Genomic DNA, 15,895 nt, shown 5'->3' with positions numbered 1-15,895 from the left:
TTTGCATCAGAGGAATTGCAGAAGTGTCTGACCAGCAGAATATAAGTCTCATCCCTAACCACGCACCTTTTAAATAAATCTTAGCTGTAAGGAAAAGAAGAATATTGTTGTGATTCGTACCCTAGGCTGTTGCAACGCGAATGAGGCTCACTAGTTCCTGAAACCATACAGTGGACATTTTGGGCTCTAGGGCTCATCAGGAGTCTGTGTGTGAGCTGGTGCATGTCTATTCCTGCAGTGATGGGAGAACTGTTGCAGCTGTTACAATGCCAGGGCACTAGAGCTGCAGGACCTTTGAAGACCGGGCCCTTTGGAAGGTAACTTTTCAGAAGGATTCAGAAGGGTTTTTTTCCTAGACCAAAGCAAAGGCTTTGCCCAACGGCTCCTGGAGAGCCAGGCTCTTGGTTGTTGCTGCCACCTTGCTCTGAGTGCTCTCTCATGGCACAGCACGATCTGCTCTGCCCCCTCCTTCTGTGTTTTTTTTCCCCTCTGATTGACCGCCCCACTGGGAAAGTAAGAAAGCCCTGGAAAATGCCTGTCAAGAGCTGTTGAAATGCCACTTCTGGATTTGGGCCCTTCCCTGAGCAAAGTACAGAGAGAGAGCCAGGGAGCATGAAAATATGAAGAGCAAGGTGAGTCAAAACAGCATGCATTTTAACTTCTGCAGAACACTTTATTTATCATTATTATTCCACGGAATTAGGTCAGAGGAGTGTGCTTGCTGCAATACAACTGGAGTCTTCATGCCCAGTTGCAGCAGGAGCAGCTGGAGTCGAAGACGAGACCGGCCTGGCACATCTCAACATAGGTTTGGCCATTGTTACAGTTGTAGAATTTGCTCTTGTTGGTTGGATCTGCATAGATGCCATTGGCCTTCCCAGCACAGAATCCACTCCCACCTGAGCCACTAGTATTGCTACCTGAGCTTCCGCTCCCACTCCCGCTTCCACTTCCACTTGTAGCACTGGGAGCTGCAGTAATAGGAGGATTGGGCTGAGCTGGGGGCACACAGCCTGAAATGAGAGCAGGAAAAGGCTTATTTTATTGCAGACGGTTTCTCAGCTCTCCCTTTCTGCCGTTGGCGCCAGCAGAAAAGCTATTAAACTTGGTCCCCACTCAAAGTCTGCCTGGGTTCACAGTTGGCCTTCAAAAAATCTGGACCCACACACAAGTTACAAACACACTCTTTCATTCCTGGGGATCTGGAGTAAAGGCATGATTGCAGCACAATCTCTTGCTGTGGCATCCCCAAAAATGTGTATCCACCAAAGCCTTAGACAAGAAAGTTCATGGGCCTCTGAAGCTCTGCACCAGCAGTGAGCTAGGGGATCCCCTTCAAGAAAACCCCACAGCTCAGGTTACTCACTGCTGCTTTGCTGACCAAGAGCGTTCTTCAGGGCGGAAATCAGGGGATATTTGCCCTGCTTGCAGAAAGTGCCAGTGAAGTCATCCATATCGAGAGCCCAAACCATAGCACCACCATAGTTGTTCTTCTTCAGCCAGTCAGCCTGTGTAATGCCAGGAGAGAAATCCCAGTTATTTCCAAATCATTCTACTGCAGAAGGGCTCCTGTGCTGTCATCAGTACAGCTGCACTTCCCACTCACTGTACCTTGATGTTGAAGCTCTTAATGTTGTCATAGCCAACCCATTCGCTGCTCTTGTAGGCATAGGGCACATCCTGGGGAGCATCCCAAGCCTGGGTGGCTCCAGAGTCCAGGAATGTGCAGATCTAGGAGAAGAAGTGGAAAAGGGGGAATTTTGTTGAGTATCATGCAGAAATGGGCAAATCCAAACTACGCTGTATTTCTGTATTTATTCTTTAATGTTTTGTTTTTAACTAGTGACTGAGAATAGGTATATTTTTCTTAGACTTTGTGAAATTAGATTAAGAATTTCAAAAACTTACCTGGGCATACTGTACATGTTACCAGGAGTAGATCTGTTACAACATTCACCACTCTCCCACCCCCCACCCAACCCCATCTCCTTGTATTATGGACACTAAAAATAAAGAGTCATTTTGCTTACTGACATACTCTAGTGCCTGATGAATCAAATTTATATTTCAAAGCCATCTGTTCATCATTTTCCAAATCTTCCTGCTAAACTTCTTAGCGATATTCCATGCATGAGCAAGATACATATTTTGAGGCACTGATGATATCTAGCATTGCAATTAAGAGCTCTTCTGGATTTCAATGAAGAATTTTCCATGTGCAGTAGCCAGTTAGAAAGTTTCATGAATCCTTTCTGTGGATTATTTGAAATAATACCATAAAAGTGATGTTATACACACCTCATAGTAAGCCAGTGTCCCAGCCTCCTGTGTGTAAGGTCCAGCAGGCCCTGGTCCTGAAGTTGGTGCACCGAGACCATGATTCAATGGGTTTTGCAGTCTGAATGTATTTCCATAGGTTGGGAATCCAACAACTAGTTTCTCAGCTGGGGCACCTTTGCTCTTCCAGTAATTCATAGCATAATCCTATTAAAAAAAAAAAAAAAAGCCAGGAGAATGCCAGTCTGAGCAAGGTTTGGTGAGCAGGATGGTGAAATCTTGCATTATCATCAGGAATGGTGAGCAGGATTTGGGAAATCATCCTCCCTCTCTGCTTGGCACTGGGGAGGCCCCACCTTGAGTACTGTGTTCAGTTTTGGGCACCTCAATACAAAAAGGACACGGAGGTGCTGGAGTCCAAAAAAGGGCAACAAGGCTGGGAAGGGCTTGGAGAATGTGCCCTGTGAGGAGAGACTGAAGGAGCTGGGGCTGTTTGATCTGGAAACAGGAGGCTGAGGGGAGACCTTATGGTTCTCAATAAACATGTGAAAGGTGACTGCAGTGAGAGTGGGGATGGTCTCTTCTCACTGGTGACAGGACAAGGACACATGGCCTAAAGTTGCACCAGGGGAGGTTCAAGTTGGATATAAGGAAAAACTTCTATACAGAAACCATTGCTAAGCACAGGAATGGGCTCCCCAGGGAGGTGGTTGAGTCACCACCCCTGAATGTGCTCAGGGATATGGTTCAGCAGTGGGTTGTTAGGGTAGTATGGTTTGGTTGTGGTTGGACCTGATAATCTTGAGGGTCTTTTCCAACTTGAGCAGTTCTATGATTCCACAATCATCACTGCTCTAACCACAGAGCTGACATTTCTCACACAAGCTCCTAAAATAAACTTACGACATTGAAATAGATATTGTCACCAGTGTCACTTGGGCCTTGGTATAGAGGACTGTTCTCCCCAGTTTGTGTATCCCAAGAGCCATGGAAATCATAAGTCATCACATGAAAGTAGTCCAAGTACCTGTGGAGAGAGGTTCCTGAGTGTGCATCCTGGCCAGTTCAGTCACCCAGACCCAACTGTTCCTTCAGACCTGTCCATTTACCCTGAAACAACCCTGGCTGTGCTCCGGCTTTCTCCAGATCAGGTTTCTTTGAGACCTCTTTTGAGCAAGCTTTCCAAGGCCTTGAGACAAGACCCTGCTACAGAGGAGGGAGACAGAGGACCATGCCGGGTGGGAACTGTGCTGAAGTTGTGGGAAGTGAGAGATGTTCTCTGTTGGCTTGGAGTGGCTGGAGCCAGCCTGCTGTTACCACTCTCTCCCAGAGGTCTCCACTTTTCCACCAAGTAAGCACCACTTGCATGGACTTCTTGCCCCATACATCAGACAGTGAGGTTGGGTTGTGCCAAATAATGGCAGGGAGAGCTCTAGAAGGAATCTCTAGAAGGAGGTTGTAGAAAGTGTACCAGAGAATTTGTTACTCACTTCCCGAGCTCAGCAATCTGGTAGCCAGCCTGAATGTTGGAAAGTCCTGCAGCAACAGCAGCAGTGATCATGAGCCGGGGCTTGTTAACCTGCTTGGCTTCCTGCTCAAAGGCGGCCAGCATTTCCTGCGGGATGGCAACAAACACAATTCAGTGTGAACACCACTAGGGTTCAGGTCAGAGCCGTGCGGAGCAGAGAGCTTGTTCAAAGCCGTTTGTTGTCTCCTACCTGAACAAGGACGGTGAAGAGACCTTTGTCCTGAGAAGGGCTGCCCCTTGATCCGGGGTATTCCCAGTCAATGTCCAGCCCATCAAATTGGTACTGACGCAGGAATTTGATGACGGAGTTGATGAAAGTCTGTCGATTCTCAGGAGTGGAAACCATTGTGGAGAACCTAGGGAAGCAGAGAAGGGCAGAATTGGGGCTTGGTTGGTGCCTCTTTTGTCCTTTCTCTCCCTTTCCAGTGTGTCGTTATGGGAAGCGGGTGCTTTGAACTTACTTGGCTGTTCCAAAATTCCATCCTCCAATGGAAAGCAGAGTCTTCAGGTCTTTATTCCTATAGAAAGTGGGACATAAACATGTTTCATTGCAAATAGTGGTTTAGAATTGCTGTTGCTAACTTTAGACAAAAGACCAACGTGAAGCACGGTGCTCTTGCTTTTCTGGAAAGTGGCTGTTGCAGCTGCATTTGTGGGCTGTGATTCTGTGCAGTGAAAGCCAAGAAGCAAGTCAGGAGCTCAGTGCCTGATGTTCCCCATCCCCAGAGGATCAGTGCTGGCAGCCTGGCCAGACTTCCCTGCCCATTGCTGTCTCCCCTTCACCTCAGCACCCTCAGCCTCCTCATGCAGAGAAGGGCTGCTCTGTAATGGGCAGGTCCTGAACAAGTGAGTAAATGATGCCCGATGCTCTCAGTACGTACTGATTTTTCAGTCCATTGAAGGATTTGTAGAGGGTCTCATCATTCCATTCAATGGTTGTGATCTCATTGTTGGACATCCCAGCAAAGGCATATAGAAGGTGAGTGCACAGGCATGGGTCAATGTTATCAGGCATGTATTTTCCCAGCCCTGGCCTGTATTGGGCCCAGTTGGTGAAATAGCATGACAGCACGTAGGCAGAGCCTGCAGAGAAATAGAGGAGGTGTAGAAAGGGAAGAAAACAGAGTGAATGTGTCTGAAATGCTGATGGACTCTTTTGCATGCTATCCATGTAACTAGCTGCATGAGGCTCTTATTTCATATAGCTATCCTTCATACCACTCTATAATTCACAGTGCCTGATCAGAAATGATTGGGCTATGCTTTCTTGCCAATAAGGATTTCAGAGAAAGTTAATTGAGATTTTTTTTTTTTTTTGAGCTGTCTCAACAAAATCATATTTGATTTCTTTCCTTCTTTGTTTCCATAAACAAGTCTACTTAGGAGCCTTTTGCAGACTGCAACTGATGAATCATGGTGATTATAGCTGCTGTCTCTTCCCTAAACTGAGTCTTTCTCCCTTGCCACCAGTTGACGAAGCCGAGAGGCAGAATGGATCCCCAGTGAGGCACTCAGAAAGAGGAAGGTTGTTTTTGTGTCTGCTATACTGCCTTCACAGGCCTGTGAAATGTCAAGCATAGCCTTTCTTCATAACTGCATAGTGGCTGTGCTCATACTTCATTAAAGCTGAGCAGAAAGGGGCTGCAGGGAAACTTGTGTGAAACCAAGAGGCATATTTGTACTTTAGGCTGAGCATGCCATGCTTCTGTCTTCAGAGACATGGCCACTGTGTGCTAAGCAGCCTTTGAATCCTTCCTATCATGCAAAAGTGTTAGCTAGTAAGTCCATTTCAGGCACATGTCAATGCTGAAAAAGGTTTTGTAGAGCTGATTTTGGTAAATAGTACGTACCTATCTGGGCATTCAGCAGGAAGGCCAGACCTTAGGAGAAAAAAATAAAGGATTAGTTCTTGAATTGAGAAATACAAGGCAGAACTGGTCTGAACATAATGTAACTTGTACCCCAGGTCACTGGTCACTTTGAGGGAAAGGGAAACTGTGGTAAAGAAGTCATGTGCCGTGAAATGTGAAACTGAATTTATTTGTGATCATTTTGTTTCCTGAAATACATAAAGGATCGTAGATTCCTCCACACAGGTCTGCTGAGTGTTCTTTTGGAAATAGGCACAATTTGTGGAACAATTTCATGTAGAAGAATAGAAAAGAAGCTGTATAGATCACATTGAGAATGTTGAGATTTTTGTGTTTTTTTTCTTTGTCTCATTCAAAAACAAATTGTCAATATCAAATAGCGATGAACCATGTTGATTTTAAATGCATAGTGTCTTCTCAGCAGTACTGAAAAATCTAACTATCCATCCTGAAAGCTAATGCTATATTTTTTTTCTTTGAAAGGAGTGTGTAACATCTTGAATTCCAAAGAACCTTAATTCCATCACCTTGTGTAAGACTGACAGAGCCACAGTACGTGTCATAGAGGTAGAGGAGTAAGTTTTGAAGCAGGACTTACCGGTAAGCAAAGTGAGCTTGGCCATCTTTGACCAGAACTGATCTGGTGCAGACTGCTTCTCACTTTTATACGATCCTCTCATTTCATGCAAGTCTTGTATCAACAAAGATGTTGAAACATTACAAAAGTTGGTAAAGACCAATATCATAAAAATTGATACCAACGCAATAGACTCTAGGACTTTGTTTGGAGACCCAAGTATTATCACACTGTGCCATTTTGTGATGCTGCCTGAGCAGTGGAAGAACAAGATTAGATGACTTTTCTTAGAAATTCTCTTTACCGTGACAAAGTTTGTGTCAATATTGGTGATTACGCCGGAGCAGACGTGTGAAGTGTTCAACCTTGCACTGCCACTGTGTCTGCCCAGAGGTGGCAGGTGCTGCCAAACCAAAGTACTTGACAAGGGTTTGGTCTCCTTGGCTGGGGGTCAGGGAGGTGAGATCAGGTTGGGCTTGGACTCACAGCAGTGGAGGACTCAGGAACTCGTCTCACCTGCTGCTGGTGGGCAGTTGGTTGGGATCCAGGGAACATTTTGGTCTGACTTCTCTCTTGACCATGCCACTTTCTCTGCACTGAGACATAGCTGTATTCATGTTAAGATTATATGAAGGTGAATTTCAAGATGGTTGCCGAGACTTGGTAGAATGGGAGCCTGGAAAATGCCCACAAAGTTGTCCATGTCACACGGTCATGATGAAACTACAGCACTGTCATTACAGTTCATTGATCTGTAGATTTTGGATATGGAGGAGTGAGGTGGCAGATAGTGGATGATTGAAGTGATTTGTTGGGGTCAGGTATGGCACTTGCACAGCCTTGCACTGACCTACTGTGAGATGTTTCCAAGAGGTGACTGCCAGCCAACTCTCTAACAAGTGCTGTATTCCAGGAAGGCTGTGTTAACCCCGATGTACCCACACCATTGCTTTGCATATGTTTTGTTCTACCTGCCCTCGCTACTGAGATTAGGCAGATGAATGTGGAAGGCTTAACTGGGGAGAACTGGTAAGGTCAGTGAAATGAGTGAATTGGATTCGTATCATTTGGATAACCCTGTCCTAACCCATATCTGGATACAGAGGTATTGTTATCAGTCTCCTGATACAGAGTGGTTGGGGCTGACCGCCAATGCAAACATTCATGCTGATGGAAATATTCTGCTGGCCCAGAGCCACGTTAGCAATTCAGAGTCAAATACTGGATAGATGAGGGTTTGCCTACATGCATGATAGATCTGGCTTTGTGTTTCTGTGTTAAGTAAGATTGCTTTAGGTCTTATTTACATTGGAAAGATGCTGCTGAGCTAGTATAAATGCATTAAGGATTTAACTTCTGGATGTCAGAAGCAAAAGAAGACTTGGGGAGAGTTACGCCTGTCTTAAGGTGCTGCTCTTACTTTCCTCACTGCAGGTAGACAATGTCGTACCATCACAGAGAAAATCTGTTGCCAGTATGGTCCTCTTTAGTGTGAAGCAATTTTACTTGGGTGTTTTCCCTTGGTAATTTACCCTCAATACATCTGGTCAGTCACAAGCTACATATTTATAGCTTTATGTCTGTGTTGTTAGAGCTCATGCAATCAGTCATTGGTGTTTAGGTATAGCTTAGGAATTTTCAGACCACAAGATAATGCATTGGGAGATCTATGACTTGCCTACATACTAAGGATGATTTGTGTTTACTTTTTTTTTGACAGTCTGCTAACCAAGGTGTACTAAAGTCTGGCTGCTTTTCTAGCTCTCTCTGCTTCTCAGTTTGTTTCCCTGAAAAACTCTCATGACCGCTAAAAGTGATACCAAAATGGCTTAAGAGCCTATAAGTTCTTGCCAAGCTGTGGCTTTGGCACTTTGAAATCTTCTTGTCATACTTGTCATACCTGTAACTCTCAGATAAAATGCTGTTCTTCTCTTGCTCCAATCTCGTGGCATTTTTTGATCTGTCATTTGTTTTCAGGGAGTATCTGATGCTCCTTCCCTATGTATCCAAGGCATTTTTTATCACCATTTGCATCAGAGGAATTGCAGAAGTGTCTGACCAGCAGAATATAAGTCTCATCCCTAACCACGCACCTTTTAAATAAATCTTAGCTGTAAGGAAAAGAAGAATATTGTTGTGATTCGTACCCTAGGCTGTTGCAACGCGAATGAGGCTCACTAGTTCCTGAAACCATACAGTGGACGTTTTGGGCTCTAGGGCTCATCAGGAGTCTGTGTGTGAGCTGGTGCATGTCTATTCCTGCAGTGATGGGAGAACTGTTGCAGCTGTTACAATGCCAGGGCACTAGAGCTGCAGGACCTTTGAAGACCGGGCCCTTTGGAAGGTAACTTTTCAGAAGGATTCAGAAGGGTTTTTTTCCTAGACCAAAGCAAAGGCTTTGCCCAACGGCTCCTGGAGAGCCAGGCTCTTGGTTGTTGCTGCCACCTTGCTCTGAGTGCTCTCTCATGGCACAGCACGATCTGCTCTGCCCCCTCCTTCTGTGTTTTTTTTCCCCTCTGATTGACCGCCCCACTGGGAAAGTAAGAAAGCCCTGGAAAATGCCTGTCAAGAGCTGTTGAAATGCCACTTCTGGATTTGGGCCCTTCCCTGAGCAAAGTACAGAGAGAGAGCCAGGGAGCATGAAAATATGAAGAGCAAGGTGAGTCAAAACAGCATGCATTTTAACTTCTGCAGAACACTTTATTTATCATTATTATTCCACGGAATTAGGTCAGAGGAGTGTGCTTGCTGCAATACAACTGGAGTCTTCATGCCCAGTTGCAGCAGGAGCAGCTGGAGTCGAAGACGAGACCGGCCTGGCACATCTCAACATAGGTTTGGCCATTGTTACAGTTGTAGAATTTGCTCTTGTTGGTTGGATCTGCATAGATGCCATTGGCCTTCCCAGCACAGAATCCACTCCCACCTGAGCCACTAGTATTGCTACCTGAGCTTCCGCTCCCACTCCCGCTTCCACTTCCACTTGTAGCACTGGGAGCTGCAGTAATAGGAGGATTGGGCTGAGCTGGGGGCACACAGCCTGAAATGAGAGCAGGAAAAGGCTTATTTTATTGCAGACGGTTTCTCAGCTCTCCCTTTCTGCCGTTGGCGCCAGCAGAAAAGCTATTAAACTTGGTCCCCACTCAAAGTCTGCCTGGGTTCACAGTTGGCCTTCAAAAAATCTGGACCCACACACAAGTTACAAACACACTCTTTCATTCCTGGGGATCTGGAGTAAAGGCATGATTGCAGCACAATCTCTTGCTGTGGCATCCCCAAAAATGTGTATCCACCAAAGCCTTAGACAAGAAAGTTCATGGGCCTCTGAAGCTCTGCACCAGCAGTGAGCTAGGGGATCCCCTTCAAGAAAACCCCACAGCTCAGGTTACTCACTGCTGCTTTGCTGACCAAGAGCGTTCTTCAGGGCGGAAATCAGGGGATATTTGCCCTGCTTGCAGAAAGTGCCAGTGAAGTCATCCATATCGAGAGCCCAAACCATAGCACCACCATAGTTGTTCTTCTTCAGCCAGTCAGCCTGTGTAATGCCAGGAGAGAAATCCCAGTTATTTCCAAATCATTCTACTGCAGAAGGGCTCCTGTGCTGTCATCAGTACAGCTGCACTTCCCACTCACTGTACCTTGATGTTGAAGCTCTTAATGTTGTCATAGCCAACCCATTCGCTGCTCTTGTAGGCATAGGGCACATCCTGGGGAGCATCCCAAGCCTGGGTGGCTCCAGAGTCCAGGAATGTGCAGATCTAGGAGAAGAAGTGGAAAAGGGGGAATTTTGTTGAGTATCATGCAGAAATGGGCAAATCCAAACTACGCTGTATTTCTGTATTTATTCTTTAATGTTTTGTTTTTAACTAGTGACTGAGAATAGGTATATTTTTCTTAGACTTTGTGAAATTAGATTAAGAATTTCAAAAACTTACCTGGGCATACTGTACATGTTACCAGGAGTAGATCTGTTACAACATTCACCACTCTCCCACCCCCCACCCAACCCCATCTCCTTGTATTATGGACACTAAAAATAAAGAGTCATTTTGCTTACTGACATACTCTAGTGCCTGATGAATCAAATTTATATTTCAAAGCCATCTGTTCATCATTTTCCAAATCTTCCTGCTAAACTTCTTAGCGATATTCCATGCATGAGCAAGATACATATTTTGAGGCACTGATGATATCTAGCATTGCAATTAAGAGCTCTTCTGGATTTCAATGAAGAATTTTCCATGTGCAGTAGCCAGTTAGAAAGTTTCATGAATCCTTTCTGTGGATTATTTGAAATAATACCATAAAAGTGATGTTATACACACCTCATAGTAAGCCAGTGTCCCAGCCTCCTGTGTGTAAGGTCCAGCAGGCCCTGGTCCTGAAGTTGGTGCACCGAGACCATGATTCAATGGGTTTTGCAGTCTGAATGTATTTCCATAGGTTGGGAATCCAACAACTAGTTTCTCAGCTGGGGCACCTTTGCTCTTCCAGTAATTCATAGCATAATCCTATTAAAAAAAAAAAAAAAAGCCAGGAGAATGCCAGTCTGAGCAAGGTTTGGTGAGCAGGATGGTGAAATCTTGCATTATCATCAGGAATGGTGAGCAGGATTTGGGAAATCATCCTCCCTCTCTGCTTGGCACTGGGGAGGCCCCACCTTGAGTACTGTGTTCAGTTTTGGGCACCTCAATACAAAAAGGACACGGAGGTGCTGGAGTCCAAAAAAGGGCAACAAGGCTGGGAAGGGCTTGGAGAATGTGCCCTGTGAGGAGAGACTGAAGGAGCTGGGGCTGTTTGATCTGGAAACAGGAGGCTGAGGGGAGACCTTATGGTTCTCAATAAACATGTGAAAGGTGACTGCAGTGAGAGTGGGGATGGTCTCTTCTCACTGGTGACAGGACAAGGACACATGGCCTAAAGTTGCACCAGGGGAGGTTCAAGTTGGATATAAGGAAAAACTTCTATACAGAAACCATTGCTAAGCACAGGAATGGGCTCCCCAGGGAGGTGGTTGAGTCACCACCCCTGAATGTGCTCAGGGATATGGTTCAGCAGTGGGTTGTTAGGGTAGTATGGTTTGGTTGTGGTTGGACCTGATAATCTTGAGGGTCTTTTCCAACTTGAGCAGTTCTATGATTCCACAATCATCACTGCTCTAACCACAGAGCTGACATTTCTCACACAAGCTCCTAAAATAAACTTACGACATTGAAATAGATATTGTCACCAGTGTCACTTGGGCCTTGGTATAGAGGACTGTTCTCCCCAGTTTGTGTATCCCAAGAGCCATGGAAATCATAAGTCATCACATGAAAGTAGTCCAAGTACCTGTGGAGAGAGGTTCCTGAGTGTGCATCCTGGCCAGTTCAGTCACCCAGACCCAACTGTTCCTTCAGACCTGTCCATTTACCCTGAAACAACCCTGGCTGTGCTCCGGCTTTCTCCAGATCAGGTTTCTTTGAGACCTCTTTTGAGCAAGCTTTCCAAGGCCTTGAGACAAGACCCTGCTACAGAGGAGGGAGACAGAGGACCATGCCGGGTGGGAACTGTGCTGAAGTTGTGGGAAGTGAGAGATGTTCTCTGTTGGCTTGGAGTGGCTGGAGCCAGCCTGCTGTTACCACTCTCTCCCAGAGGTCTCCACTTTTCCACCAAGTAAGCACCACTTGCATGGACTTCTTGCCCCATACATCAGACAGTGAGGTTGGGTTGTGCCAAATAATGGCAGGGAGAGCTCTAGAAGGAATCTCTAGAAGGAGGTTGTAGAAAGTGTACCAGAGAATTTGTTACTCACTTCCCGAGCTCAGCAATCTGGTAGCCAGCCTGAATGTTGGAAAGTCCTGCAGCAACAGCAGCAGTGATCATGAGCCGGGGCTTGTTAACCTGCTTGGCTTCCTGCTCAAAGGCGGCCAGCATTTCCTGCGGGATGGCAACAAACACAATTCAGTGTGAACACCACTAGGGTTCAGGTCAGAGCCGTGCGGAGCAGAGAGCTTGTTCAAAGCCGTTTGTTGTCTCCTACCTGAACAAGGACGGTGAAGAGACCTTTGTCCTGAGAAGGGCTGCCCCTTGATCCGGGGTATTCCCAGTCAATGTCCAGCCCATCAAATTGGTACTGACGCAGGAATTTGATGACGGAGTTGATGAAAGTCTGTCGATTCTCAGGAGTGGAAACCATTGTGGAGAACCTAGGGAAGCAGAGAAGGGCAGAATTGGGGCTTGGTTGGTGCCTCTTTTGTCCTTTCTCTCCCTTTCCAGTGTGTCGTTATGGGAAGCGGGTGCTTTGAACTTACTTGGCTGTTCCAAAATTCCATCCTCCAATGGAAAGCAGAGTCTTCAGGTCTTTATTCCTATAGAAAGTGGGACATAAACATGTTTCATTGCAAATAGTGGTTTAGAATTGCTGTTGCTAACTTTAGACAAAAGACCAACGTGAAGCACGGTGCTCTTGCTTTTCTGGAAAGTGGCTGTTGCAGCTGCATTTGTGGGCTGTGATTCTGTGCAGTGAAAGCCAAGAAGCAAGTCAGGAGCTCAGTGCCTGATGTTCCCCATCCCCAGAGGATCAGTGCTGGCAGCCTGGCCAGACTTCCCTGCCCATTGCTGTCTCCCCTTCACCTCAGCACCCTCAGCCTCCTCATGCAGAGAAGGGCTGCTCTGTAATGGGCAGGTCCTGAACAAGTGAGTAAATGATGCCCGATGCTCTCAGTACGTACTGATTTTTCAGTCCATTGAAGGATTTGTAGAGGGTCTCATCATTCCATTCAATGGTTGTGATCTCATTGTTGGACATCCCAGCAAAGGCATATAGAAGGTGAGTGCACAGGCATGGGTCAATGTTATCAGGCATGTATTTTCCCAGCCCTGGCCTGTATTGGGCCCAGTTGGTGAAATAGCATGACAGCACGTAGGCAGAGCCTGCAGAGAAATAGAGGAGGTGTAGAAAGGGAAGAAAACAGAGTGAATGTGTCTGAAATGCTGATGGACTCTTTTGCATGCTATCCATGTAACTAGCTGCATGAGGCTCTTATTTCATATAGCTATCCTTCATACCACTCTATAATTCACAGTGCCTGATCAGAAATGATTGGGCTATGCTTTCTTGCCAATAAGGATTTCAGAGAAAGTTAATTGAGATTTTTTTTTTTTTTTGAGCTGTCTCAACAAAATCATATTTGATTTCTTTCCTTCTTTGTTTCCATAAACAAGTCTACTTAGGAGCCTTTTGCAGACTGCAACTGATGAATCATGGTGATTATAGCTGCTGTCTCTTCCCTAAACTGAGTCTTTCTCCCTTGCCACCAGTTGACGAAGCCGAGAGGCAGAATGGATCCCCAGTGAGGCACTCAGAAAGAGGAAGGTTGTTTTTGTGTCTGCTATACTGCCTTCACAGGCCTGTGAAATGTCAAGCATAGCCTTTCTTCATAACTGCATAGTGGCTGTGCTCATACTTCATTAAAGCTGAGCAGAAAGGGGCTGCAGGGAAACTTGTGTGAAACCAAGAGGCATATTTGTACTTTAGGCTGAGCATGCCATGCTTCTGTCTTCAGAGACATGGCCACTGTGTGCTAAGCAGCCTTTGAATCCTTCCTATCATGCAAAAGTGTTAGCTAGTAAGTCCATTTCAGGCACATGTCAATGCTGAAAAAGGTTTTGTAGAGCTGATTTTGGTAAATAGTACGTACCTATCTGGGCATTCAGCAGGAAGGCCAGACCTTAGGAGAAAAAAATAAAGGATTAGTTCTTGAATTGAGAAATACAAGGCAGAACTGGTCTGAACATAATGTAACTTGTACCCCAGGTCACTGGTCACTTTGAGGGAAAGGGAAACTGTGGTAAAGAAGTCATGTGCCGTGAAATGTGAAACTGAATTTATTTGTGATCATTTTGTTTCCTGAAATACATAAAGGATCGTAGATTCCTCCACACAGGTCTGCTGAGTGTTCTTTTGGAAATAGGCACAATTTGTGGAACAATTTCATGTAGAAGAATAGAAAAGAAGCTGTATAGATCACATTGAGAATGTTGAGATTTTTGTGTTTTTTTTCTTTGTCTCATTCAAAAACAAATTGTCAATATCAAATAGCGATGAACCATGTTGATTTTAAATGCATAGTGTCTTCTCAGCAGTACTGAAAAATCTAACTATCCATCCTGAAAGCTAATGCTATATTTTTTTTCTTTGAAAGGAGTGTGTAACATCTTGAATTCCAAAGAACCTTAATTCCATCACCTTGTGTAAGACTGACAGAGCCACAGTACGTGTCATAGAGGTAGAGGAGTAAGTTTTGAAGCAGGACTTACCGGTAAGCAAAGTGAGCTTGGCCATCTTTGACCAGAACTGATCTGGTGCAGACTGCTTCTCACTTTTATACGATCCTCTCATTTCATGCAAGTCTTGTATCAACAAAGATGTTGAAACATTACAAAAGTTGGTAAAGACCAATATCATAAAAATTGATACCAACGCAATAGACTCTAGGACTTTGTTTGGAGACCCAAGTATTATCACACTGTGCCATTTTGTGATGCTGCCTGAGCAGTGGAAGAACAAGATTAGATGACTTTTCTTAGAAATTCTCTTTACCGTGACAAAGTTTGTGTCAATATTGGTGATTACGCCGGAGCAGACGTGTGAAGTGTTCAACCTTGCACTGCCACTGTGTCTGCCCAGAGGTGGCAGGTGCTGCCAAACCAAAGTACTTGACAAGGGTTTGGTCTCCTTGGCTGGGGGTCAGGGAGGTGAGATCAGGTTGGGCTTGGACTCACAGCAGTGGAGGACTCAGGAACTCGTCTCACCTGCTGCTGGTGGGCAGTTGGTTGGGATCCAGGGAACATTTTGGTCTGACTTCTCTCTTGACCATGCCACTTTCTCTGCACTGAGACATAGCTGTATTCATGTTAAGATTATATGAAGGTGAATTTCAAGATGGTTGCCGAGACTTGGTAGAATGGGAGCCTGGAAAATGCCCACAAAGTTGTCCATGTCACACGGTCATGATGAAACTACAGCACTGTCATTACAGTTCATTGATCTGTAGATTTTGGATATGGAGGAGTGAGGTGGCAGATAGTGGATGATTGAAGTGATTTGTTGGGGTCAGGTATGGCACTTGCACAGCCTTGCACTGACCTACTGTGAGATGTTTCCAAGAGGTGACTGCCAGCCAACTCTCTAACAAGTGCTGTATTCCAGGAAGGCTGTGTTAACCCCGATGTACCCACACCATTGCTTTGCATATGTTTTGTTCTACCTGCCCTCGCTACTGAGATTAGGCAGATGAATGTGGAAGGCTTAACTGGGGAGAACTGGTAAGGTCAGTGAAATGAGTGAATTGGATTCGTATCATTTGGATAACCCTGTCCTAACCCATATCTGGATACAGAGGTATTGTTATCAGTCTCCTGATACAGAGTGGTTGGGGCTGACCGCCAATGCAAACATTCATGCTGATGGAAATATTCTGCTGGCCCAGAGCCACGTTAGCAATTCAGAGTCAAATACTGGATAGATGAGGGTTTGCCTACATGCATGATAGATCTGGCTTTGTGTTTCTGTGTTAAGTAAGATTGCTTTAGGTCTTATTTACATTGGAAAGATGCTGCTGAGCTAGTATAAATGCATTAAGGATTTAACTTCTGGAT

The 15,895-nt window shown here is 45.3% G+C and overlaps 2 protein-coding genes across 2 annotated transcripts; both read right to left on the bottom strand.

Annotated features, from left to right (window-relative positions):
• Nucleotides 1–669: 669 nt before the first annotated feature.
• LOC136050986 (acidic mammalian chitinase-like) lies at nucleotides 670–6,299 on the bottom strand. Its single transcript, XM_065740183.1, has 11 exons — nucleotides 6,275–6,299; nucleotides 5,656–5,685; nucleotides 4,687–4,888; nucleotides 4,267–4,323; nucleotides 3,996–4,161; nucleotides 3,768–3,892; nucleotides 3,181–3,304; nucleotides 2,299–2,484; nucleotides 1,612–1,731; nucleotides 1,367–1,508; nucleotides 670–1,013 (listed from the first exon to the last, which is right to left on the bottom strand). The coding sequence occupies exons 1-11, from the start codon at nucleotides 6,297–6,299 to the stop codon at nucleotides 742–744; spliced, it is 1,449 nt and encodes a 482-aa protein (XP_065596255.1). The 3' UTR covers nucleotides 670–741.
• A 2,650-nt stretch (nucleotides 6,300–8,949) lies between these two features.
• On the bottom strand, nucleotides 8,950–14,579 carry LOC136050985 (acidic mammalian chitinase-like). Its single transcript, XM_065740182.1, has 11 exons — nucleotides 14,555–14,579; nucleotides 13,936–13,965; nucleotides 12,967–13,168; nucleotides 12,547–12,603; nucleotides 12,276–12,441; nucleotides 12,048–12,172; nucleotides 11,461–11,584; nucleotides 10,579–10,764; nucleotides 9,892–10,011; nucleotides 9,647–9,788; nucleotides 8,950–9,293 (listed from the first exon to the last, which is right to left on the bottom strand). The coding sequence occupies exons 1-11, from the start codon at nucleotides 14,577–14,579 to the stop codon at nucleotides 9,022–9,024; spliced, it is 1,449 nt and encodes a 482-aa protein (XP_065596254.1). The 3' UTR covers nucleotides 8,950–9,021.
• Nucleotides 14,580–15,895: the final 1,316 nt, after the last annotated feature.

The sequence above is a fragment of the Cyrtonyx montezumae genome, unplaced genomic scaffold, assembly GCF_038088225.1.
Source record: "Cyrtonyx montezumae isolate F1298 unplaced genomic scaffold, pur_monq_1.0 scaffold_26, whole genome shotgun sequence".
Taxonomy (NCBI): Eukaryota; Metazoa; Chordata; class Aves; order Galliformes; family Odontophoridae; genus Cyrtonyx; species Cyrtonyx montezumae.
The sequence above is the reverse complement of the archived record's forward strand: the minus strand, read 5'-3'. Positions and strand labels throughout refer to the sequence as shown.

What these genes read in the sequence shown, in the direction of transcription:
- LOC136050985 (XM_065740182.1), bottom strand. Translation starts at nt 14,579, where the DNA reads ATGGCCAAGCTCACTTTGCTTACCG. An exon ending in TTCAATGGACTGAAAAATCA is followed by an intron (nt 12,604 to 12,966) that starts GTACGTACTGAG and finishes CACTTTCTATAG; the next exon opens with GAATAAAGACCTGAAGACTC. An exon ending in GGACACTGGCTTACTATGAG is followed by an intron (nt 10,012 to 10,578) that starts GTGTGTATAACA and finishes TTCTTCTCCTAG; the next exon opens with ATCTGCACATTCCTGGACTC.
- LOC136050986 (XM_065740183.1), bottom strand. Translation starts at nt 6,299, where the DNA reads ATGGCCAAGCTCACTTTGCTTACCG. An exon ending in TTCAATGGACTGAAAAATCA is followed by an intron (nt 4,324 to 4,686) that starts GTACGTACTGAG and finishes CACTTTCTATAG; the next exon opens with GAATAAAGACCTGAAGACTC. An exon ending in CAGATTGCTGAGCTCGGGAA is followed by an intron (nt 3,305 to 3,767) that starts GTGAGTAACAAA and finishes CTCTCTCCACAG; the next exon opens with GTACTTGGACTACTTTCATG.